This window comes from Tachyglossus aculeatus, chromosome 16 (assembly GCF_015852505.1).
Source record: "Tachyglossus aculeatus isolate mTacAcu1 chromosome 16, mTacAcu1.pri, whole genome shotgun sequence".
Lineage (NCBI taxonomy): Eukaryota > Metazoa > Chordata > Mammalia > Monotremata > Tachyglossidae > Tachyglossus > Tachyglossus aculeatus.
The window spans coordinates 43,137,933-43,164,452 of record NC_052081.1 but is presented as its reverse complement, the minus strand read 5'-3'; the positions used below and the strand labels follow the sequence as shown (position 1 = coordinate 43,164,452).

The window sequence follows — 26,520 nt, the reverse complement described above, 5'->3', positions numbered from 1 at the left end:
TTACCTCATCTGTAAAATGGGCATTGAGACTGTGAGCCCCATGTGGGATAACCTGATCTCCTTGTATCCTCCCCAGTGGTAAGAACAGTGCTTTGCACATTGTAAGCGCTTAACAGCTGCCATTATTATTATTATTATTAAAATTAGTGCACTCAAACAATTCACCCAAGGACTGAGTAGAGTTCTCTGCCTTCAGGAAGTGCTCAATAAATACAACTGACTGATTACTTAATCTTTCAGTTTAGCAGAAACCTGGGAGTTAGAAAACCCGATGTCTTTTCTCAGCTTTACCATTGTCTGCTGTGTGACCTCAGATCAGTCTCTGGCCTCTTGGCCTCTGTTTCCTCATATAATTATATCCTATCTACTCCAAGGTTTAGCAAAGTGTTTAACACAGAGGCAGCACTGAATAAATACTGCTTTCATCACATCCATTATTGTCCATCAGAGATGGGAGAAGCCATGAGAAGGAAGGACAGACAGGGGATTTTAAAGGGCTCAGTCCATCTTCCAGAGCCAAAGGGAAACTGCCATGATGATAAAAATGATGGAAAATGGGAATTAAAAAAGCCAAAGGCAAAAAAAAAGCTTCCAACCTCTTCTGAAACTGGGGCCGGGCCTGAAGGAATTCAGGTTGATTCATAGAGTCATAACACTACAGGCAAATCCTTGCTTATCTCCAACTAGAACATTATAAATCCTTTTTACGATGTCACATATTTATGCCAAATATCCTCTTACTCTGATTCAATTTATTCTGCACTTGTTTCAAAGAATTAGATGGTATTCTAAGCCCAGTGAACAACGGCAGGGGAAATTGGAAAGAATAGAAGAAATAACAATTTATGACTTTAAAGGCTTAGAGGGGCTTAATTAGAATATTATAAAATGAGATATTAGCATTCCTGATGTAGCGATGGGCGAAATAAATGAAAATGGGCAAATTCAGAAGCAGGTCTTTGTTTCTGTCTCAACTTCCCTCTGCCACCCTGAAGTATCGACCGGCTGGGAAGAGTTAGACAGGATGGGCTCCCCTGGGCCAGAGTCCACCCAGATGGGGGCACCTTTGGGCAGCCAGACAGCTTCACTTACATGCTTATTTGCATGTATCTGCATTTGGTGTGCAGCAGTCTGTACTCCTTTTGCACTCTGGGACTTAAAACTGTGCTCTTCACAAAGTTAGGCTTGCTAAGAGACCACTCTTTTCTATCCATTTCCCTCCTCTCCCTTCCTGCCCTCTTCCTCAGTGTGCCCAAGAACTATGTTTCACCCTCTTTGGCATGAGGGCTTTAGGAAAGGGTTCTGGAATATCATGACATCGAGGTGAAGCTGTGCTCAGAAGCTTCTAAGGGCAAGTTTTCACTGGGTCCTGAACCTGCTTCTGGATGGTGAGCATTCTGACTGTTAATATTTAGCGTTTCATCCCACAAGACCATTGACCAGCCAATTTTCTGGTCTTATACTCAGGGTCTGTATAGTCCAGCCCAGTGGGGGCAACCAGATGTTTGGAGGCACCACATATGAGTGTCCTCTCTGACCCCTGCCATCCTCACAGTTAGGCAGAGACTGGTGAAGATCCCTAACTCTTCTCCTTCCCATCCTTAGCTTCCCCTCCAATCCAACTTGGAAGCCAATCGCTGGTGCTTCCTGGCCCGGGACTGTTGATCTGAGTTCAACAAATGGTTAGTTGAGCCACTTTCCAGCACCAAGTCAGGGGCTTGGACCAGATGGCCTCACGTGGCCTCTTCTGTCTCCGCGATTCACTGACCTAAATTGGGGCACAGATACCGAAGAGGGGACCTGGACCTCCAACCCGAATGATAATTTTGCCTATATAATACATTTTTCTTCCAAGATGTACCCCTCACACCCCTGACTAACGGTAGGGGAATTGGCAGTTCTCGAGAATTCAGTGAGGGCACAGAGAGGTTAAGGAACACCCTGGAGGTCCCTCAGGAAACTTGGGGGAAGAGATTAAGACTTGAATTCATATTTCCCACACTCCTAGTCCAGGACTTTTCTCAACCTACTAGACTACTACTGGACTAGCTGCTTCCAGGGCCAGAGTGAAAGAGAAGATGTGTGGGCCGGAACAGAAAGACTCCTCTCCTCTAGGACCTCTGCTGATCTGTCAGGATGCTGTTTTGATTCTTTTTAAAAGAGCAGCTGTTTCACAACCAAATTTAGTGTCCATATTCCAGGTCAAAGGATGCACTTGTTATGTATTTTGTCCACCGCCGCGCATCGGGAAGCATAATTAAATAAACATTGGACGATCGCTCTGCTTCCTGTGGAAATCTTAACTGGACCACAATGAGCCAAACACTGCAGTTGGTTATGAGAATGGAGTATTTATAAGTGCCTGTAGGAAAATCGAGCATGGTACATTGCTCAGCTGAGACCTGCCATCCAATAAAATGTCTTCACACAACAGTGTGCATTAGCGTTATTTATTTCTGGGCCAGATCAAAAAGAAAATGCATACCTCGTGACCCAAAAACATATCCCTCATTCCTCTAGGGAAGTTCCTGGAAGGAGGAGGGGGTGGGTCTCCTTGTTTCCAGGATCATTAGTATAATCGTCCTAACTTTTTCTTGGATTCTTTGCCACTGGGTGAGATGGGGGTGGATCCAATTGATCTCACGGAATGGAGTTGGAAAGCCTAGAGGAAAGAGCCCGGCCTGGGAGTCAGAAGACCTGGGTTCCAGCACTTGCCTGCTGTGTGATCTTGGGCAAGTCAACCTAACTACTCTGTTCCTCAATTCTCCTTTCTCCCTCCTGCTTAGATTGTGAAACCCATGCGGGTCCTGGACTGTGCCCAGTCTAATTCACTTGTATCTACCCCAGCACTTAGAACAGTGTTCGACACAGAGTAAGTGCTTAACAAATACAATTAATAAAAAAAACACGTGGGATGATATGATAAAAGGGGCTGGCAGAGGAAGGAGAAGAAGAGGAAAAAGAAGACTAGGCTGAAAAAGAGCAGAGGTGGGGTGGTGTCAGGGCCAGGTCAAACACCTCAGGTCTCTGACCCCTCCCAGGTCAGCATGTTGCCCCATGAGATGAAGCCCTCAGCATGGGCTTCGCTCTCGATGATTGGGAAGCTCTCCTCACCTCTGCAGACGGGCCTGTGGTCGCTCCAGGCCGCAAACATGTCGCTCACTTTCATGCAGGTGATTCTTTTGGAGCCTTGTAAGTCATATCCCTCATTGCAGGTGAACTGGATGCTGGACCCCAACCTGAGAGGCAACACCCCCAGACATCATTAGCTGCTCAGCTGCAGTCTTCTGGATGCCAATCGATCCCCCAACCTGTCCCCTTCCCCGCACCTCTGGGCCTTGCTAAGTTCTCTTTCCTCCCCTTCATCTCATTCTCAACTCTTGGGACACTGGCTGGCATTTTGTGGACCCTCTAGTTTATAGATTTTATGGGGGTGGGGTATGGGTGAAGTTAATAAGCACTTTGGCAAACAAAAATGGCAATTGTCGGACCGAACTGATTAAATATTGATCGGGGCTGCTGTGGGGGTCTTCCATTTCAACTGGAAAGAGGGGCTGGGAACTAAACGTGGGGCAAAAGAATCCCTCCTGGCCCAGGGATGGGCTTGGGCATCCAGGGTCTGACTGAGGGCCTCCACCCGGAGGGCCAGTGCCTAGAACATTTTGGTTGCTCTGCTCTGGGTTGTTCCTGCCAGGGTCTCTTTCTGGATGGACCAGTGGCAAAACCAAACTACAGGTCTTCCCTCTTGGAGGGTACTGGAGTGAGGTCAGGAAGGGGCATGTCCATTTCTAGGGAGGAACCAGAAAGATAATCCTGGATCACAGATTGTCTCTGTACAAACGTGCAAACATCTCTGAGGCCCGGATTGGCCCTGTTGGCCAAAGGCAAAATGGCAACATCCATTTCCAGACCTATTATATGGTGGCTATTCATCCAGTTTGACCTTGGATGATGTGGTTTTCAGCCCGTCAGAACTGAACAGTGCCAAGAGCCTCACATTTGGGATTTTATTTTCAGCATTTCACCTCAGCAGAGGGGCCTGGGAGGTCAACACAATGGCTCTTGGGAAATGAAGGGGTCAGGTGTACCCCCACTCCTCCTGATGGCATGCTTGGTAACTAAATAGGGTTTGTGAACTTCTGTCAAGGACAAAAGAGGCCTTAGTGAGTTACAACATTTGATGCCATGGGTACCGGAACATAGGTAATGAAAGATTCAGGGTCAGCCAAGGGGGTTACCTGCATTCTCTGGGGCCATTGGAGGCCACCCTGCTGTACCGTCTGCCACGAGAAACCCCACCCTCACCTGGATGATTTGATTTTCTGGCCCACCACTCTGGGATGACACCCCTTGAGCCCTTTCATGCAAAACAGAGTGAAATAAAAAGGGTCTTACCTGAAATCAGAGCCCAGTCTTTTGCCCCGTTCTGGGATCCCGGGGTCTGGGCACACATTGTGCCCCTGGGTTACACCAACCTGAGTTACTACAAAGCAAACACAGCACACACACAGAGATAGGAAATCACACAAAGACCCAGGCTCTGTCCCCTGCCTTGGTATGGGTGGATGCGGAGACAAAATGAAGCGTGGCCCATTCAGTGGCCAAGAATTTTGAAGGGAGAGGTAGGGGAGGGGACAGGGCTGTTCATTTCATTCCTCACCCACTCAATCTCCCCAAAATTATTCCAACTTCTCTCGGGGATGGTTGATGCCAGCAGGACCCTGCCAACTGACGACTTGGTTTCCCTGTTCCTCTCTGGGAGCAGATCGGTCGAGAATTATGTGGTTTGCTGAGTGATGTTGATTGACTAAAAGTTACCTTTCCAAGCCAGCCCTTAAACCCTGAAATATCCTCTGAGGGGCTCATTGCAGCAAGGACTGGACTGAGAGCCCCCCAGAACTCATCTGAGCATCCCCAGCCCTCGGTCCCATTTACCCTATCGACCCCAGAAAAACCAAGGAAATCAAAGTGAAATGGTGGATATGAGATAAAAGAAAATTATAAAGTAAGAAGAAAAGGCATCTCAGGTTTCAAAGCAGGTGATTCAGTTGGTGTGCAGACACATGGGTAGACAAATCCTGCATATCGGCTGACATCCGGAACTAGATAAATAGGTAATCAGTACATCTCTTGCCTGACACCCCTCTTCCCACCCATCCCAGGCCCGGCCAGTGCCCTGAGGGAGGGCAGATTCCAAAGTGGGAAAATCTGGATGGCTCTGACAAGGATGAAATGACATCTGGCACATGGTGACTTCAGTTCTCTATTCCAGGGAAATCTCATGCATAGTAATATTGGACCAAGAGGCAGCTCGGTCATGTAGGGTGGAAATTTATGTGATTCAATTTCCTCTCGTTGCCAGGGAAGGACATAGGGAAACCAGCCAGATCTGGACCAGGAGGCAGTTACCACAGAGTTGGAATTGAACAGCGGGCCTGACACGCTCCAGGCCTAACTGCCCAAACCCAATCACATTTCTGCATTAGCAAAGTGGGCTCAGGGGCCCTGGGACCATTCAGAAGGGAGGGTCGGGGGTGGGGACCAGGTGTTGCCAGCCTTGGGGAACCAGCCTAAACACCCACCACCCCCAGACTGCGACCAGACTCCACCAGGCCCGATCTGGTGGTCTCGGATTCCAGTGGTGCGTGGAGGAGTTTCCCTGGAGTGTCATGGAGCATGAGCTCACCTGGTCTTGCAGACATCCATGCCTAATACAGGTCCACCACAACTGGATCCATGAGGAGGCCTGAGGAGGTCCCACCCTGCCTGCCAGGTCTACCTAGCCTGGAAAGTTAGGCCCCAGCACCAAATGGTGTGCTCCATGGCGGTGGCTGCTACAGTGAGAAGAGTTAAGGGACCCTAGTCTCACCTCTCAGCTGTCCCGGGAAACTCCAAGTCCCAGACCAGCCACGTGCCCCAATTACCCAAGACCCCGCTGGCTGGGCATTTTGGGTAATCATAATGGCCTCACAGGGGCCTTAAGCATAGCCTAGGAATGGAAGGAAGTTGAGCCCTTTCCTGTGTGACTAGTTGGGAAGAGAGGGGTAGTGGAGCAGGAGTCAACAGACTCCTCTGGGACACTCAAGCTTGTTTTTAAATCATGATCGGTGGAGATGGCTGGATCATTCTCCAGAAACCAATCAGGTGCCTACTGAGGGGCAAGCACTACACTAAGCACATGTAGGTCCATCACATCACAGAAGAGTCTCCTTCCACTCTGCCCAACTCTGATTTTGGTGTTATGGAGGTTCTCAGTGATCAACAGGCTGCCCGAGGCCCCCAGAGTCTCTACCGAGAGCTGAGGCAGGGCAGTGGCAAGGAGAGGGTACTGGCCTGAGAGTTCAGGGAGGAGCCATCACTACCCATTCAGGAGAGAATGAGAAGGCCAAGTGATTCTCCACAGCCTTGCCTGCCCCAGCCCCAGAGACCATGCCCACCATACCCCCTGTGGCTGCAGCTACACCTGTCCAATCTGGTTGGCTCAGAATGGGTTCTCTCACCCCCACCCTGAAGAACCACATAAAGCACCTTCAGGGCTCAGGGAAGCCGGGGCTGAGACACTGGAATCTGAGGTCCCCCTGAGTCGGGTAGGGGAATGAGAAAAGGTGATGCTGTGGAGGGATCCAAGAAAAGTGCCAGCCCAGATCGACCCCACCCAGGGGACCTGGATTCCACCCCTCTCCCCAGTCATTCATTCATTCAATCATATTTATTGAGCGCTTGAGTTCTTCTCCAGTGACTCCCCGGGAGATTAAACAGGGACATGGGGTGGGGAGGAGGTGGGGAGTAGTTTTGGGGGGGCAAGGGGGTCAATCCAGAGAAAGCTCCCTTTACTGAGCAAAGCAACCACGCACTGGGCCCAAGGCAATGAGAGCTGTCTGCCTGTCTCTCCCTTGTCAGAGGGGATGAGAGGCTGCAGACATTCGCCATTACTTGGCTTCGGCAATTTTACATCCTCAAGTTTCTGGAGCTGGTAGTAAAGGCCACCTCCCCTCAATCCTCCATCCCTTGGAAAATGTGTCCCTGCCAGACCCTGGGCAGGAGAAAAGATCTGCTTCAGTCACCCTACCACTGCCCCCCCCAACCCCGTCCCACCCTTGAGGGCTCCCAGTGGGCAGAAATGGCCCCCTTGGGTGAATCCAGCATTCACATGCTCACCAGTGAAATGACCCTTGAAGGAAGATATGGGTGAGAGGAGGGAGGAGAGGTGAGGACCCTGAGGGCGGAGCCATGAGGACCGGACCATGGCGACAGACCGTGACAACGGACCATGAGGACTGCGGAAGGTAGATGGCTTCCCTGGCACCAAACTGCAACCATATGCAAAGACCATAAATATATACACCATATGTATAGCATGCCCACGCATCCATATGAGTACCCACACATATATACACACACACAACTGGGATTAGCATAAACTTGTCATGTGCATGGTCCACATAGGCATGCCACCTACCTATAACCGCATTTATTATCTCTGGCACACAAACCCACCGATTAACACGTAAACCCATCCACCACAGATGAGTCCCAGTCCCAGGAGCTCTTTTTCACCTTATTGAAAAAGTGCTTGCTTCAACTGCCTTCCAACAACCCATCCCCGCTGCCCTCCCAGCCCAACCCAAACACTGTCTTCTTCCTAAAAATCTCTTCATCCCACCCAGAAGGAATACCCTCACCTGCCCCAAATTTGTGATTCACTGTGGGATGAGAAACATGGACACCTCATTCATTTGTGAAGGATTTTTCTTATGTGGGCTGGTGCCAGACTGACTATATCACATTTAGAAAGCTCTGGACCCGAGGCCATGTGACTGTGGACAGAGATTGTCACTTGTAGGAATTTATCTCTCAGGTGACAGTCCAACACATACCGTTTTCTCATCCAGTATTATTATGCACAGAGGAAAGGAGAGCTATCGGATCCGGTGGACAGTCAAAGCAGAAGGCACAAAGAGGGAGGCAAAGGCAGAAAGGAAAGGATGGAAGGAGTAGGGAAATAAAGGAAGTGGGAGTGGGGAAAGGAGAGAGGAGAAGGAGGAAAAGAGACAGAAAGGCAGTGAGGGAGAGGAGAAAAGATAGAGAATGGGGGAGAGAGGCAAAGAGAGGGAGAGAAAGTGGGGAGAAAGAGTGGGAGTTCACAACTGTAGCTTTAATGATACAGACACCTGCTGTGCCTTGTTTTTGTTCCAAAATCTGGAATGTCCCCAACCCCCACCCTCCTCCCTGGCTCTCCCTGCCCCCGTGGCGGCTTTCACAAGAGATTAAAGCCAATCTGTGAACTGGCAGCCCTTCTCCTCCATGAGGATGAAGGATTTGGGGCTCCAGCCTTTGGCATCCTACAACAAATGCTTCAGGGTTACTTGGGGAGTCAGTGAGACTTAAAATCGGAATGAATGGTTGGCATTCTAAATCACAGAAACAAGAGTTGCCTCCCCCTACCCTCACTCCCTTCCTTCTGTCAATTCCAACTTCTTCCACCTCCTCCCCATGAGCCCATTTGGGTGTCATTGGTGGCTGAAGCAATTTACATTGTCTGCTGCAAGAAACAGGAAAAAAAAGGCCCCTTATGCCTTCTTCCCAAACAACAATAAAGGAATCTCACTGATGAATCTCTCCAGGCTACATGCTATTGAATTTAGGAGGATAAGTCACTGTGACTAAAATATATCCAGGAAGGCAGGGCTCTCTATCCCAAATGAATGGTTGTAAGAAAACTGGGTTGACAAAACTTACTGCAAGAAAGCTGACAGGAGAGAAAACCCGCTTTCTCTACCATAAAATTCACATAGTTACGACCAGTGGGTGGAAGGGCACACCACTTGGGCCCCTTTCCACGTCGCTTTAAAATCTGCTCCAAGTCGACATCATTCCTGCTTCATCCTGGCTCAGTTCTCGACTGGTCATTAGGCAGCTTCAGAGAGAAGGGCTTTCTCGCAATGCAGACAAAATGACCCCCAGAGCCCATCGTATGTCTCCTCCCGGACAAAAGCAGCCATGGTCCCGGGCCAAGTCAAAGGTTTGTGGGGACTCCCACGATCTTCCCTCGGAACCCAAGAACATCTGTGACGATCCTCAAACAGGAGACTTCCTTTCCAGACTCCTTGACCTCATGGGCCCACAGCCCAGACTGTCCAGGGCTCAGGGAGGAGGCCAGATGCCACAGACTGAACCTGAACTGTGTGGTTGAAATACAGCAGGAACATCTCCTAACTGGAGGTGAACCGGTCTTCACCAAAGACCAAGTAGCCTATTGGCATGGAATCACAGGGAGGAGCACACACTGAAAACCTGTTTACTCAGTTATCATCTCCCCTATGTTCAAAACAGTCACTCCCATCAAAATGGCATGCACCCTTCCTTCTGTCTTTAGTGGAGCCCATGGTAGTCTTCACTTAGCCCTCGCCAATCTGAGTCAGGATTCATCCATAAAGTTCTATTGAAGTGGACCAGGCTAAAGGTTCATGAGGCCAGAAAACGGGACCCAACATTCACCCAGGAAATGGCTTGAATACAGAGGAAATCTGGCTCATTCAGGTTGATCTCCTCTTATTTGATATTTCAGCATTATTCCCTTGCCTGCTTTACCTCTTTGGGGCAATTTCTAATAAATCTGAAGGATTGATGGGAGGAAAAGTCTCGTTTGCTCCCACTTTTCTCATGAGGGTCTGGAAAAATCCACTTGGGCCCTGTGGACAGTGGTAACTATGGAAATTCCCTTTGGGGAGTGAGATGGGTTTCTTCAAAAGACAAAGTTCACAGGCTTTCAGTGGGGCTGCCCCTCACCTGCTTATCAGAGGTCACTAAGCCAGGAGCAGGTCACTGGCTCTGCCCTCCTGTGCCCCTTCAGGGAGCAGCGGATAAAGCCAATCTCAGCTAGGGTCACAAATGTCCCTTATCTGCTGTTCCTTCCTCTGTCTATGCTGCTGCCAGGACTTAGAGTGCAAGTGGTTCTTGAAAACTAGGTCTTATGTCCAACTGGTGTGCTTCAGGACTGAACATCTTCCAGGAGCCATGATATCTATGGTGAAATCCATCCATGAACCAAGATGGGACACCTTCTTACCAAAATACCCCAGAATTTGGAGCTTTATCAATCATGGATGAGTAACATAGTGGCACAAATGGGATTTATATAGAGTCAGGGAGGCTCCACAATAGAGTAACCCACTTACTCCATCTAAAGCAAAATGGATGTGTCAGACCTCCCTGTTTTTCGGCCTGGTGATCAGATGATGCTGTGCCTTCCTCTGGGATTCTCCTGATCTGTGTCCCTAACACCACGTAATGGCTTTTAAAATGGTTTCCCCATTCTACCCTGGCTCCTGCTCTCCACCCCCGGCTAATGCCTCCCAGAGCTGGTGCTCCCACCTCAAAACTGACATGCTAAGGAACTGAACCAGAGGGTAGAATTTGCCACATTGTGTGTTGAAGCAAAATGTCGGAAGCCAAAGGGTGGTGGAAGAAGACCAAACCTATCCAGGCCTCTCCCAGCATCTGGGTCCCCATTCCAGGACCCAGGTTTGGGCAGAAGAACATGGGGTGGGGCCCAGATATAGCTACTGGCCAGGGGGACCACTCCTCCCAAGGGATGGATCCCTCTCACACTCCTCCCACAACTGGGGCTGGGATCAAACTAGCTTGTTTGGGTGGGCTGGGGCAGCCAATCCAGGAAGACTGGCCTACCCGGGGCCCACAGGGGAGACTAGCCTTCTCACATTTTTGTTGGGATTCCTCCCTGGCTGAGGCCTCAGTGAAAGGCCACTTGATGTTCTTCCATTCTCTGAGAGGGCCGTGAGCTCCCAGTGGGCAGCATCACGGACCTTTCCCATAATTCTCCTGAAGTGGCTAACCACCATGAGGGCTCAGCCAATGTTGGTGGGGAACGTGGGATGGGCGTCCCTGGTGTGGGGGGTGGCACAGGTTTGTTTCTGTAACAGTATTGGGTTGGCACATCATCCCCTTCTCCAGGGACCTTCCCGAGTCACTGCCCAGCCATGTCCAAGCCTGGAAACCTACACTTCTGAGTCTCCTTCTGGCTGTTCAAGGGCAGGGTCTCCTCTCTCCCCTGAGATCCCTCATCCTCCTGACTTTCCCACCCTACTTGTCAACACTGGCCAGTTAGGTTCGGGGCCCAACTAGTGCCTTGAGGTGACCAGCCAACCAGCCGGTCTAAGACCTCTGCTCTCCCCGAGTCAACCCGGCCATGGAAGAACCAGCAGAGGCACATGGTTTATGCAGGATTTTACTCCACTGGTGGGGCTGGTGGAGACAGCTGGTAGCGAGGACCCCACACCCCATGGGAAGATTCATTCCAGGGTAAACATGGCATTCCTAAGGGATTGGATTGCCTGCCCACTTCTACCATGGATGGCACCTGCTTTTCCAGACCCCTTCTTCCTGGTTCACCTCCATCCCCCTTGGCCCAACCCCACTCCATGTCATGTCCCCACTCCTTTCCCTCTAAACTTCCAGTGCTCTGGTGAGTGGAGCTGGGGGCGGTGAAGGGATCTTAGGATCTGGAGTTTGTAGGAGGGAAGTTCAAGCACATCAGAGCAAGAGGGTGGGGTGTGGGGGAGCATCTTGAGGGAAGAGCTGCTCCCCAAAAGTGAGATTCCCCCCAGCTGCAGATTCCAGAGGAATCCTACAGCTCATCAAGGAAAGGGGACATGGGTGTGGCTGGTAATGCGCTCAGAATTGGATGACATCCCAAAGGAAAAAGAAACCAAATAAACAAATGTGGAAGTAATGGACCCTGAACCTGAGATCTTAGAGAGACAGAGAGAGAGAAAAAGAGAAACAGAAACACCATAACCACTCAGACACATTCTTCCCTCCTCCCCTCCTGGCCTCTCTCTTCTCCCTTGCCAGTGTCCCATCTCACAGTGTTAATACTGGCCTGTTAATAAGGCCTTGGCTAGAGGTGATGCAGCAAAGCAGAAAAATAAAGAAGACTATCATAACCTTGTTGAGCAACAAAATATCAACAATTGTCATCATGGTTTTAGCTGGTCAAACGTCCATGGTTTAAATGCCCACAGCTCAAAGGGGCTGAGAAACTTACATACGGATGTCTTCTGATTGTTGTCTTTGCTGGGCATCAGCTTCACACCTCTGGACTTCAATTCGATTTGCTTCTTGACTGGAGAGAGAAGGAGGAGATGCCCTTTTACTCTAGTGACCTCCCCAAAAGGTAGCGTGCCAGGCAGAACTGGAAGAGTTGGTTGGGGAGGTGGGGAGACTGGTAAAACACTTTTGGGGCCTGGAACATTTGTGAATTTATCTGCATATCAGTCAGCCAGTCAATATTTACTGGGTGCTTACAGCGTACTACGCACTTGGGAGAGTACAATATAACAGACACATTCCCTGCCCACAGTAAGCCTCACTTCCTTGATGCTCAGCACTGGGATACAAACTAAGACAGATGTCCCTACTTGAACAGGAAACTTTTGCCTGAAAAGGGTTCAAATAGGCTATTTGTCAAGTCCTATGAGTCCTAAATGGGGGAGGTGGAAATGGTTGATGCCAATAGTTTGAGGCCTTAGATGAGAAAACTACCCAAAGTGCCATATTCCCAACAGATGATACAGAAGGAGCAAGGCACTTTGTGTTTCTTTGTGTTTTGGCACCTTGACAGTTTGTAATAAAGATAGCAATGAATGGCAGCCAAGGGTGAAAAATATTCTGATAGAGGTGGAGATCACAATGATGGAGGCACGTCAATTCCCAAACTGTCAGTGAAGTTGGGATCCCCAAATTATTAGTAAAGGTAGGATCCCCAAACTGTCAGTCAAGGTAAGATCCAAAAACTGTCAGTCAAGGTGGAACCTTCACACCACCCCCTAACCCACATGCTCCCACTGAGTCATGGTCATTTTAACCCAGTGTTCCCATCATCTGCAGTTCTTTGAGACTATAATGCCACAGGATGGCCAGAATGATTATTCTGAAGAGTGCTGAGGCAGATCTGACCTTAACTAGATGCTTTGGGGAAGAATTTAGTGTGTGCCAAGCACTGATTGATCACCTAGCACCCGCACCAGCCCAGCAACCAATTCTTTAGCTTATTGTACAGTGCCTTGATTCCCAAAGCATTCTCACAATTCTTATCTCATGTTTGCCCTCAAAATAACTCTGTGAGGTAGAAAGAAAGGCAGGGACTATTATCCTCATTTTGCAGATGAGGGAACAGGGGTACAGAGAGGTCACGCGACTGGTCCAAAGTCAACCAGCAGGCTGGTGACAGAGATGGACTTGAACCCAGCAGCTCTCATTTTCATACCGGGGCTCTTCTGCTACCCTGCGCTGCCTCCCCGTGGCTCAGTGGAAAGAGCCTGGGCTTTGGAGTTAGAGTCATGGGTTCAAATCCCGGCTCCACCAACTGTAAGCTGTGTGACTTTGGGTAAGTCACTAAACTTTTCTTGTCTCAGTTACCTCATCTGTAAAATGGGATTAAGACTGTGAGCTCCCAGTAGGACAACCTGATCACCTTGTAATCTCTCCAGAGCTTAGAACAGTGCTTTGCACATAGTAAGCGCTTAATAAATGTCATTATTATTATTATTATTATCTTCTTTGCACCATGGCCTATTGGAGAGAGCATGTGGCTGGGAGTCAGATCAGATCAGCCAGATCAGCCCTTGAACTGCAGTGTGACATTGGGCAAGTGGCTTAACTTCTCTGAGCCTGTCTCCTCGTCTGTAAAATGGGAATGAGATGAATTGTGATCCCTGTAGGAGCCAGAGATAGGAGCCAGTCTGATAACTTTGTATTGACCCTAGCACTTAGTCCATGGACTGAAAGTGCAGCCATGGACACAATTCATTCCCCAGTTTCCCATGGGGATGATACTCAATATATCTTCTCAACTGATCTTTCTAAGAGAATCTGGCCAAGAAAAATGTTTCAGAAGTGCCCCTACCACACCCCTGCTGCCTTGCTGGATTAGAGACAGGTTGCTATGAAACCAACTTTTGGGGGCCCAGAGCCTGGGTATGTGGAGCTACTGATCCTGGAAGCTTGGAAAAATTACAGGCAGTTCAGATGTTCATTTGGGGGAGACTTATGATTGCCTTCTTGGGAGAGCTCTGAGTGAGCAAGAGGACGGAGAGGAGGGAAATTCCTCTCTTGTGGTTAAAGGAAGCACAGTCCGTGAAAGGCACCCTCTGGTACGCTGGGAACCAAAGAGCTAAGGCTGATCGCATTTCCTCCAGTTTCTGGAGAAAGAGGTTCACGTAAATAGAAATTGTATCCCGAAGTAAGGGGGGCAGCCATTTGTTTACAGCTATACATGCTTTCAGCAGGCTCCGTTTGTCTCCCTCTGATCAAGAGGCCAAGAGGACACAAAAACAGTCCTTACTCATGGGCCGTGCTGGATCGACGGGACATTGAGAAACGCATTGTCCCCGGCAGGTGGGGAAATGAAGCTCTCTCCCTCCTGCCTGGGGATGGAACAGAGATGCTGCAAACCAAACAAGGGTGGAAACTTTACACCCTCAGGGAGAGAGACAGGTGGGGGAGGGGGGCATGTGTGTGAATGTAGAGAGAGTGGCTCTGGGAAGCAAGAGGGGCAGGGCCATCAGTGGGGAAGGACTCTGACCAAATAATAATAATCATAATAATGGCATTTGTTAAGCGCTTACTATATGCGAAGTTCTGTTCTAAGTGCTGGGAGGATACAAGATGATCAGGTTGTCCCATGTGGGGCTCACAGTCTCAATCCCCATTTTACAGATGAGGTAACTGAGGCTCAGAGAAGTTAAGTGACTTGCCCAAGGTCACACAGCAGTCAAGTGGCGGAGCGGGATTAGAACCCATGACCTCTGACTCCCAAGTTGGTGCTCTTCCCATTGATCCATGCTGCTATTTGTTAAGCATTTACTATGTGCCAAGTACTATACTATGCGCTGGGGTGGATACAAGGAAATCGGGTTGGACACAAACCCTGTCCTTCAAGGGGCTCACAGTCTCAATCCCCTTTTCCCATATGAGGACACTGAAGCCCAGAGAAGTGAAGTGACTTGCCCAAGGTCACACAGTAGACAAGTGGTAGAGCTGGGATTAGAGCCCAGGTCCTCTGACTCCCAGGCTGGGGCTCTATCCATTATGCCAAGAAGGCCCACCTAGGTGTTTCATGAGGCGGATGGGCTCTGCAGGAATTCCAAAAATATCTGGCTGACATGGGCTGCACAGGCTGCAGGAGCAACTGAGGCTCATGCCTTCCGGGTTAGGGTGCAATGGCCCAGCGCTGGCACTCTGCCATGGTCCCAGCAGCCCTAGATGGGTCCCTGGCACATACAGAAATCTTGGCCTGTATTTTGCTACTTGCTGTGCCCCTGCCCCTGGCTCACTTATTGCTCTCTGGGGCCACAGTGGACACTCAAAGAGTGTGAGTGGTGCTGAGCAAACCAATATCACTGAAAATCAGTGCTTAGTACAGTGCTCTGCACACAGCAAGGCTTAATAGATACTATTACTACTGTTACTACTTGTAGGGATCTCGGAAGTTTGAACGACACTATTTATAGTCTCAATCTCCTTGACCCTTTACCTCACCTCGCAGAGCCCAGCCCACACACTTCACTTCTCTATTGCCAACTAACTCACTGTACCTCCATCTCATCTGTCTCACCATCAACCTCTCGCCCGCATCCTGCCTCTGACCTGGAACATCCTCTCTCTTCACATCTGCCAGATGATGACTCTAACCTTTAAAGCCTTATTGAAGGCACATCAACTCCAAGAGGACTTCCCTAAACCCTCATTCCCTCTTTCCCCACTCCCTTCTGCACCACCTTGACTTGCTCCCTTTATTCATCCCCACTCCCAGCACCACAGCACTTATGTATGTATATGTCATTTTTTAAAATTTATATTACTGTCTCCTCCGCTAGACTGTAAGCTCATTGTTGGCAGGGAATGTGTCTCTCGTATTGTTATATTGTACTCTTCCAAATGCTTAGTACAGTGTTCTGCACACAGTAAGTGCTCAACAAATTCGACTGACTGACTGCTTCTATCCTGATGTTTCAATACAAGCAACTTCCCTCCAAGAGGGCTGTCCTAACTGGGGAATACCCATCTACCCAAGTGAAGCTGTCCAGTCGCAATGAAAACAGCTCCATCGAGGTCTGTGGTTCCATTAATCGTCCATTTTTGTGCTAATTACCCGACAACTCCCTGCCACGGGAAAGGTTGCTGGGACTAATGGGCCTGATTTAACTGGAGGAACTGAATAAAGCAGGTGCCGCTGGCACACCGGCGTGATTGATGACTGCCTCTGGCCTGGAATGCCCTCCCTCCTCATATACGACAGACAATTACTTTCCCCCTGTTCAAAGTCGTACTGAAGGTGCATCTGCTCCAAGAGGCCTTCCCTGACTAAGCTCTACTTTCCTCTTCTCCCACTCCCTTCCATGTTGCTCTTTCTCCCTTTATAATAATGATGATATTAAGCACTTACTATGTGCCAAGCACTGTTTTGAGTTAATTCATCCCCCTGCCCAGTCCCACTGAACTTATGTACATATCTGTAATTTATTTAATTATATTAATGTCTGCCTCTCCACACCACCCGCCATCTAGGCTGTAAGCTCTTTGTGGGCAGGGAATGCATCTGTTTATTGTTATATTGTACTCTCCCAAGCGCCTAGTAGAGTGCTCTGCACACAGTAAGCACCCAGAAAATACAACTGACTGACTGATGGCCTGAGCAGGTGAGGTAGACCCAGGGGATAAGAGCCTGGGAAGTCCCCACCCACCTGGCCCACCTGGCACTGGCATGCCCACCACCACCACTCAGGTGTCCAGAGGCAGCACTTTAATTAATCAATCAATCCACGGTACTGACTGAGAATGTACTGTTTGCGGAGGTAAGCGTTTGGGAGAGGATAAGACAAAAGAGTTGGTAGACATGATCCCTGCTTTACAAGGGGCTTTCAGTCTACAGCATTCAATCTTAAATCCTAAAATCCCAGTCTCTGGAGCTTAGGTGGATCCACTGGTACCAGGCCTTCAGCTGGGGGACTCAGGCCCCCAGCCCATTTGCTTTTTTTGGGAATTCCTCTAGGGAAGCCGTGTGGCCAACTGGAAAGAGCCCGGCCCTGGGAGTCAGGGAGCCTGGGTCCTAATCCCAATCCTGCTATTGGCCTGTTGTGGGACCTTCACTTCACCTCTCTGGGCCTCAGTTTCCTTATCTGTAAAATGGGAATTAAACACCTGTTCTCCCTCCCCTTTAGACTACCTGCCCCTTGCAGGGACTGGTACTATATCTGTTCCAATTTCTTTGTATCTACCCCATATCTGAGCACATAAAAATTAATTAAATACCATTAGTGTACCTTTAAGAATGGGGTACTACAGCTTCCATGACTACAGGGGACCCCCCGGAGCAAAGAAGGGAATTGTAGTGGGAGAGAGGCTAAAGACTTGGGGTCTCCGGGAGAGATGCAGCATGGGCTAGTAGGTAAAGCATGGGCTCGGGAGTCAGAAGGACCTGAGTTCTAAGCCCAGCTCTGCCATTTGTCAGCTATGTGACCTTGGGCAAGTCACTTAACTTCTCTGTGCCTCAGTTACCTCATCCATAAAATGTGGATTAAGACTGTGAGCTCCAGGTGGGACATCGACTGTGTCCAACCTGATTACCTTGTATCTACCCCAGTGCTTGGTGCAATGCCTGGCACAGAGTAAGCGCTTAACAAATACCATTAGAAAAGAACAAAGAAGGGCTATTGTACCTGGTAAATGAGCGCAACAAAAGGAAAGTGGTTTTCCTCTGCAGCAGGAGGGACCTGGAGTAGATCTGTGGTCACTCAGGACTCTCAGTTCTGCCCCAACACCTGTTCCCGCTGTGGGTTTGAGCTTGTGAGTCATCAGGGTGTTGGGGGAGTGCCCATGCAACAGCACAAGCCTGTTGGGATGTGGCCCGGTGAGGGGCCAGAAAAGTGGGTGCGTGCATGTGTGTGTGTGCGCGTGCGTGCACGTGTGTTGAGTCGGGCTATGATACAAGTTTGGCTCAACCCAGCCTATGGCCAGAGTGCAGCCTCACCTGGAAGGAGAACTGGGATTCAAAGGCCCTGGAAAGTCCCCAGGGGGGAAGTCGTTAGAACCAGAAGCCACGTGGCCTAGAGGAAGGAGCCTGGACTCCACAAATTGTCTGTTGTGGGACTTTGGGCACTTCTCTGTGTTCTGTTTCCTCATCTGTTAAATGGGGATTCAATCTGAATCCCTCCTACTTAGACTGTCAGCCCCATGTGGGTCAGGGACTGTGTCCAACCTGATTAGCTTGTACCTGCCTCATTGCTTGGCACTTAGTGGCCACTTAACAAGTACCATAATAATAATAATAGTCACAATAATAACCAAAACCTTCCTCCCAGAGTCTTTTGGGGAAAACGGGAAGACGATAGCCTTGGAGACTGAGGGATGGAATAGATGACCCCAATAAATCCTTTCCTGCCCTATGACTCAAGCATTTCCTCCTTCAGGGGTGGAATCTGTATTCCCTTTGTCCTTGCCAACAGCACTGTTCTCTGAATCCAATTTTTTCCCCACCTTTTTTTCCTCCTTGGGGGTAGAAATCAATAGGGGATGCAATTATGAGTTGGTCATCATCAGCTACTCAGGGCTTTAAAGCAATTTGTGGTTCTACTAATGTCATAAACTAAGTGCTAGAGGAATAACCCCACTCATCCTTAGTACTATTTAGGGCAATTTAGCATCGTTTCAAAGTCAGTAATGTTTTCAGAGCTTATTTTCATTACTGTAACTTATTATCCAACTCTGGTACAACCCAAATAATACGTGTAAAAACATTGATTTATCTGCTCCCGCACAATTGCAAAGACAAAGACCTATGATCTAGAGCATGAGTTTGTCTATGCTAAATTACCCTTATTAGCACAGTTCAGAGACTCTCTCCAGTTCAGTTCTCTAAAATCCATTTGCACTTGTTTTGGAGAACAGCAATACTAATGGTGGAATTTATTAAGCACTTACACTGTGCCAAGCAGTGGACTTGGGTACTGTCCACTGGGGTAGATACAAGCTAATCAGGGTCGACACAGTCCATGTTCCACATGGGGATCACAAGTCTTAATCCCTAGTTTACGGATGAGGAAAATGAGGCACAGAGAAGTTCAGTAACTTCAGTAACTTGCCCAAGGTTACATGGCAGACAAGTGGCAGATCCAGAATTGAAACCAAGGTCCTTCTGACTCTTGTGATCTAACCTCTAGGACACGCTTCTTCCCCATCCCCTTTAGACTGCGAGGCCTATGAGGCCCAGAGACTGTGTCCAACCTGATTAACTTGGCTGTAGTGCAGTGCTTGACACATAATTACACGTCCTCCCTGCAAATGGCCCACATTTCTCCTACTCCCTCTCCCTTCTGCATCGTCTTTGGACTTGGATTTTTACCTTTTATTCACCCCATCATAAGTCCCATAGAATTTATGTCCGTATCTGTCATTTATTTTTAATATCTGTCTTCCTCTCCAGAGTGTAAGCTTTCTGTGGGCAGGGAGCATGTCCACCAAATCTGATACACTGTACTCTCCCAAGTGCTTAGCAGAGTGCTCTGCACATAATACACGATAAATACGACTGATTGATTTACTGATAGTAAATAGTTTATAGTAATAATAATAATGAAAAACACATCTCCTGTCCACAAGGAGCTTAAACTCTAATGAGCGAGACAAACATAAAAATATTTGCAAACTGACTAAATGGAATGTACAATTGCATGCACCTAAAAACACAGGTGCTGAGGGAGAGTATAATAAATAGATTACATCTATTCCGGCCCACGTCATCCCCCGGGCCTGGAATGCCCTCCCTCTGCCCATCCGCCAAGCTAGCTCTCTTCCTCCCTTCAAGACCCTACTGAGAGCTCACTTCCTCCAGGAGGCCTTCCCAGACTGAGCCTCCTTCCTCTCCCCCTCGCCCCCCTCTCCATCCTCCCCATCTTACCTCCTTCCCATCCCCACAGCACCTGTATATAAGTATATATGTTTGTACATATTTATTCCTCTATTTATTTATTTATTTATTTATTTTACTTGTACATATATATTCTATTTATTTTATTTTGTTAGTATGTTTGGTTTTGTTCTCTGTCTCCCCCTTTGAGACTGTGAGCCCACTATTGGGTAGGGACTGTCTCTATATGTTGCCAACTTGTACTTCCCAAGCGCTTAGTACAGTGCTCTGCACACAGGAAGCACTCAATAAATACGATTGATGATGATGATGAAATAGATGTGAGTGCTAGATCCCACCGTGCCGCCGTGGGCCCCATGGGACCAGGCAAGAGAGTGCGGATGGCTTGCTGCAATCCAGCACCTCCACGGAAAAAAAACGCTCAATTCTATTCCACAAGTAGGGGTCCTGGGATAACTGGTTATCAGTTGCTGAAGCAGCAGCACTGTCTGACAGCCCTCCCATCTTCATCATCTATCATCATCACCAACACCAGTCGATATTTCCTGAGTGCATACTGTGTGCATAGTACTGTACTACATGCTTGGGAGAGTACAATAAAGTTGGTAGACGTGATCCGTCTTTGAAGGGCTGACAGGCTTCCGGAGGCAGGGGGCTGGCCCCAGTGACCTCTTGAGAACCCTTCTAGCTCTGAGATTCTATGGGGGGGCTGGTAGGGGATGGAAACCTTCCCATTTGGTTGGTCAGAGAGCCATTAGGATGAGGGAGAAGAAAGTGAACTCTGTGTCTCTGGGGGAAGCCTTCACTGCAATGAAATGCTGATTTAATGGGGATGAATGTGGTCATCAGCATAGCTAAGTCGTTGGGCCTGGGGTTGGGGCCACTGACTGGCCCAGAAAAATCATCTTCAGTGAATCCTACATCTGGGCTAGGCATGTTAAGTCAGTGGAACGGTTCAGAGCCAGAAATAGAACAGAAAAATAGAACAGAAAGGAAAGAAGGGATGGGGCGGCTAAATATGTTATCACATAATAAAGCCTGGCACCTTTCTAAGTCTGCTTTCTGGAGGGGCAAGCAAGTCCGGTGGGTAAACCCTGCTGGGTCAAGAACTAGCCCAATTTGCCTCTGAAAGTGGCCTGGGTGGGGCAGACTACAGTCCTTGGCTCCCAGATTTCCCAGAGGCCAGGGGCCTCTGACTCTCCCAAACTCGGGCCACTGGGAGTAATGGAATGCATCTGAATACTTCGCTGGATTCCAAACTCCTAACATTTATCGAATCAAATGAAATTATAGCCTTGCATTTTGCTTTTCTATTTAGGAGCCAGACACACAGCAGAACGACTCCATCAGGTGTTTTAAGAGAACAAAGATGCAGGACAGGAGTGTCATAATAAAAGCTTGTGGTGGGGAATGGGTTTTGTGAGGGAGGCAAACAGCACCCTTTAAAAACCATTTTGTGCCACCAGATTGTTTCATATGAAAAAAGTTACCGTCATTCATAAAATGAGAAAATCAGCTAAACTTTCAATCTCTTGGGGGCTGACAAGAGGTGTTCCTGTCTCACAATCTAAGAGGGAGGGAGAGCAGAGATCCATTATACAGAGATCCGTTATACAGATGAAGAAGCTGAGTCCCAGAGAGGTAAAGTGACTTGCCCAAGGTAACACAGCAAACAAGTGACAGAGTGGGGACTAGAACCCAGAACTTCCAGTCCTGTGCTCTATCCACTGGACCATGATGCCTCACTCTTTCTTTCTGTAAACATAAAATTATCGGGATCACTCAGGCAGAATAATGAATTTTGGTGTGAATGACTCACAAATTTCAGGCCAAACTCCTCCCCGACACCCTGCCACTACTGTTCTGAAATAAGGACAACTGATCTAGAGTGGATGGTTCACAGCCAACTGATACAGCTTAATTTGAGGGTCTAGACTGAGGCACATTTTACACTGGGATAAACGGAGATGGGGTGGTCTGTATACAGACAGGGGGCTGGATCTAATGACCTTTAGAAGGCTCTTCTAGCTGTGGGATTCATCAGTTATCCCCACAATCACTTCTGTACTACTCTTGTTAAAGATGCATTAAGGTTCCACAGACTGCTAACTCTTGCTGGCCCGTTGAAACCATCTGGCCCCAGCCCCTGGGGAGTTGAAACTCTGAATGTAGAATTTGCTAAGACCTAGGTGTAACAGAAAGAAACCAGAAGGCCCCTCCTTCAGTCATCATCTGTAGTAATTTTTGAGCACTTAATGTGTGCAGAGCACTGTACTAAGCACTTAGAAGAGTACAACAGAGTTAGTAGACATGTTCCCTATCCAAAACAAGCTTACAGTCTAGGGCTTTCTTGTCAAGCTGCAAACATGCAGTCCCGACTGCAACTCTCCTTTAAACTGTAAGCTCCTTGTGGGCAGGGAACAGGTCTATCAACTCTGTTTTATCGGACTCTCCCAAGCATTAAGTACAGTGCTCTGGACATGGTAATCGCTCAATAATTGATTGATTGATTGACTGTCTGGACTGAACACTCTGCTCAACTCTGATCTCTGCGCAAAGATGGGAGCAAGGGAGACAAAACCCATAATCCCTCCTGACTTGTGAACTGGCCAGTCTCTGCCAAGTGCCGAGGCATGGGAGAGGAGGGTCCCGATGTTCAGGGGTAAGGGGTCCAGCGACCACGAGCAGCTGGTTACCTTGGTATTGGGCACTGAACCCTTTCTGTCGGTGGTTGCCATCCGAAGTGAAGTGAAGCCGGAGCCAGTTTTTACTGCTGATTACTGGGGCGGGGAGGCTGGATCCCGTAAACCTGTGGAGACAAACAGCCGAGACCATCAGACCAGCCGGGGCATCCAGATCATCCTCCTTTTAACTCGAGCCACTTGCTGCCCTCTGCTTCCACTAGACCCACTGAATGGATGAATCGGGGCACCAATGGTGTGCTAAGCACTGTGCCAAGGGCTGGGGCGGATGCCAGGTGATCATATCCAACACCATTCCTGCCTCTCTCAATCCAAGATGAAGGGAGGTACAGAGATAGTATCCCCTTTTATAGGTGGAGAAGTGAAGACCCAGAGCAGTGAAGAGAGTTGCCTGAAGCCACACAGCAGGTCAGGGAAAAACCATAGCCAGACCCAACCAGGCAGCAGCCCAGCTGGTGGCTCGCTTGGCTCTCTCCGTCCCCCTGAGAGAGGTCGGGTCTGATGGCAGACCAGCCCCCATTACCTTCCGCTCCTCGGGGCTGGAATTAGACAGGCCACAGAGGGTCTGCCGGGTGGTGGGGGTTGTCAGGGGATTCTGTGATATAATCACCTGAAGAGCAGACGTTTCTCCCATAAGTGCCCCACCTCTTGCCCCCTACAGACTGAGACATAGCTCTGGGATTGGCAGGGTTAGAAGGGTGGTGAAACCCGCCCTCAAGGCTGCTGGAAGGCCCATATTACACCTGGCCCCTCCCCTGCCACGGGGAAATCAAGGATCTGGTTCCTTTGAGGGCAGAGGCTCTTGCTCTATGGTGATTCTGAGGAAATGACAACAATTGGGGTATTTGTTCAGCCCTTGCTATGTGCAAAGCACTGTGTTAAGCGGCCAGGTAGGTACAGGATAATCACATCAAACACAGTCACTGTCCGCATAGGCTAACAGCCTAAGTGGGAGGGAGGAAAATTGAAACCCCATTGTACAGATGAGGAAACTGAGTCGGAGGGAAACAAGTAATTTGTCCAAGGTCACACAATGGGCAAGTCCTTTGATTCCCAGGCCCGGGCTCTTTCCGCTAGGTCATGCTGCTTCCTGGAGGGAGGGAGAGAGTGTCTCTCTGGAACTTCAGACACCAGACATTTCCAGAGAACGAGCCTCTGCCCAAGTGTCGCACATCTGGGAAAATTGAGGGGCACAATGAAAGTGCTGACAGAACCCAAATTAGAGGGGGAGAAACTGTATTGCTATGATAAGAGCTATTACAGAAACAATCACTTCATCGGACCCCATTTAAAATGATTTTTTATAGGCGATATCGTTTGAGTAAAGAAAAAAAAGCAAGAGCAGCAGCAAATACTAGACTTTTCAGACAAAATTCAATTCTACTCAGGGTAGAAAACTTGTTCAAACCAGGTATGTTCTCTGAAACTGTCTATGTAAGCCAATGGAAGTGATTCTCTGAATGTCAGACCCAGATTGCTTTCCAATTAGAGCGTGAGCCCAGCTACTCTGTATTTAAGCTCCTTGTGGGCAGGGAGAGTGTCTTGTGCCATTGCTCCCTCTGAGCACTTGGTGCAGTGCCTTGCATCTGAAACAATGGCACCCACTCCACTTGGGAGAGGGGCCTGTAGTCATCAGAGTTGTGCCATCTGAATTCTCTACCTCACCTCTCCCAGTTCTCTTGCAGAAACCCCAGAAGGCCTCAGTCTGAGTGGAAAAGACCCAAAATGGAGGTTTTCTGGCCTAGTAGGCTCATTAGTACAGTGCTCTGCACATAGTAAGCGCTCAATAAATACGATTGATTGATTGATTGATTAGTATTTATACTTGAAGCAGCATGATCTAGTGGGTAGAGCATGGGCCTGCGAGTCAGAAGGACTGGGTTATAATCCCGGCTTCGCCACTTGTCAGTTGTGTAGTGCTGGGGGCTTCGCCACTTGTCAGTTGTGTAGTGCTGGGGGCAAGTCGCTTAACTTTTCTGAGCCTCAGTTACCGCATCTATAAACCGGAGATTAAGATTGTGAGCCCCATGTCGGTGAGAGACTGGGTCCAACCCAATTTGCTTGTATCCACCCCAGTGCTTAGTACAGTGCCTGGCTCATAACAAGTGCTTAACAAATACCACAATTTTATTATTATTATTATTATTATTATTATTATCCTTTCTGTCTTCCCCTCATCCCCACTAAAATCTCTGCCCACTGCACTCACAATGAAAAGGTGACACCTCTACTTAGCCAAAAATTATGGTATTTGTTAAGTGCTTACTATGTGCGGGAACACAAGCAAATTGGGTTGGACACAATTCCTGTCTCATGTAGGGTTCACAGTCTCAATCCCCATTTTACAGATGAGGTAACTGAGGCCCAGAGAAATGAAGTAACTTGCCCAAGTTCACACAGCAGACAAGTGGCAGAGCTGGGATAAGAACCGATGACCTTCTTACTCTCAGGACTGTGCTCTATCCATTACACCACACTGCTTCTCCAAGTCTTTACTACTACTGCCACTACCAGTTCCACTTACATTGCAAGAATAATAATAGTAATAATTGTAGTTTTTAAGCACTTACTATGTGCTAAGCACTGGGGTAGATACAAGATAATCAGGTCCCACATGGGGCTCCCAGTCTTCAGCAGGAGGAAGAACAGGTATTGAATCCTCATTTGCAGATGAGGGAACTGAGGCACAGAGGAGAAGTCAATCACTTGTCCCAGGTCAAGTAACTGGTAAGTGGCAGAGCTGGGATTAGAACCCCAGGTCCTCTGATTCCCAAGCCACTTGACTTCCTTTCCACTAGCCCACACAGCTTCTTGTGCTCTCCCAAGTGCTTAGTAAAGTGTTCTGCATGCAATAAACACTCAATGAATACCACGTATTGACTATTTGATTGATCAAGAGGAATCTCAGGCCTTGCAGTCTCCCAGCTGCAGATTCACATGCCCTGCAAATAGCCTGTGGCCCACTTGTCCAGGGCAAGCACCGCAGAATGCCAGCCCAGGGGCAGAAGGCTGGCTGCAATGGACTTATACCACAGGAGCCTGCAACAGGACGGGAGGGGTAAACAGGACAGGGGTTTGTTTGCAGGGCTGCTGTGGCTCCCCAGATCATCAGGCCCAATACTCCCCCGAGCCCCGGCATCTCCCACCTTGAAAGAGAAGCCGCTCTCCTGGCTGAAAAGGAGAGGAGCCTTGGGGGAAACTGAGGGTGGGTGAGGATGGTATTTCAGCCTCATCCTGGCTCCTGGTGCAGGAGTTGAGTGGCCAGTGATGTGTCACTCAAAAATCTTGGCCACCCTCCTGCAGACACCAACCCAAACCCAAAAGCAGACAGGGCACCAACCAGCTGGAGCCGGAGCGTCTGCTACACCAAGAAAAAGGCCATCCTGTCCCATCCCAAGAACCAGGCTCATTCTAGCCTGCATCCCTTTCCTCCAGTTTGCTCTTCCACCCCCAAATTTCTAGCGCTCCTCCTCCACGGGGAACAAATGCAGCCTCAACCCACCATCAGCACAGGGAATTATCACAGTTCCCAGAGCTGAATGAGTCATCGGAATAATAAATAAAAGTCTATTTTGGGTCGGTGCTACTGTACTTTTCAAACTCTCATCTGCCTTTCTTTGAAAAGATGCTCATTAGCAACTCAGTAGCGCTCTCCAGCAGTGGCCCAGGTTGGCTGGCAAAATCACAAGGAGGAATTAATCCCCACCCTCAGTTGGGTATTCTGCTTCCTTAACACCCCGGCAGGATGACTGGAAATGCTGGCTTTGGGGATGACTCCAACGGTCCTTGCTTCCTTCCAGATTGGGGTGACAGGGGTGGATAAATCGGTCACGGTCCCTGGCAATCAGACTGACTACCCCCCTCCCACCC

General features: G+C 48.8%; 1 protein-coding gene across 1 annotated transcript in view; it reads right to left on the bottom strand.

The window, feature by feature from the left end:
* The window catches only part of CSMD2 (CUB and Sushi multiple domains 2), a 313,956-nt gene that overhangs the window by 163,746 nt on the left and 123,690 nt on the right, over window positions 1-26,520 (bottom strand). The window contains exons 10-13 of the mRNA XM_038758637.1: window positions 22,645-22,757; window positions 12,068-12,145; window positions 4,396-4,483; window positions 3,115-3,239 (exon numbers count right to left, since the gene is read on the bottom strand). Of these exons, the coding sequence (XP_038614565.1) occupies window positions 3,115-3,239; window positions 4,396-4,483; window positions 12,068-12,145; window positions 22,645-22,757 (404 nt within the window). The remainder of the gene's footprint in view (window positions 1-3,114; window positions 3,240-4,395; window positions 4,484-12,067; window positions 12,146-22,644; window positions 22,758-26,520) is intronic.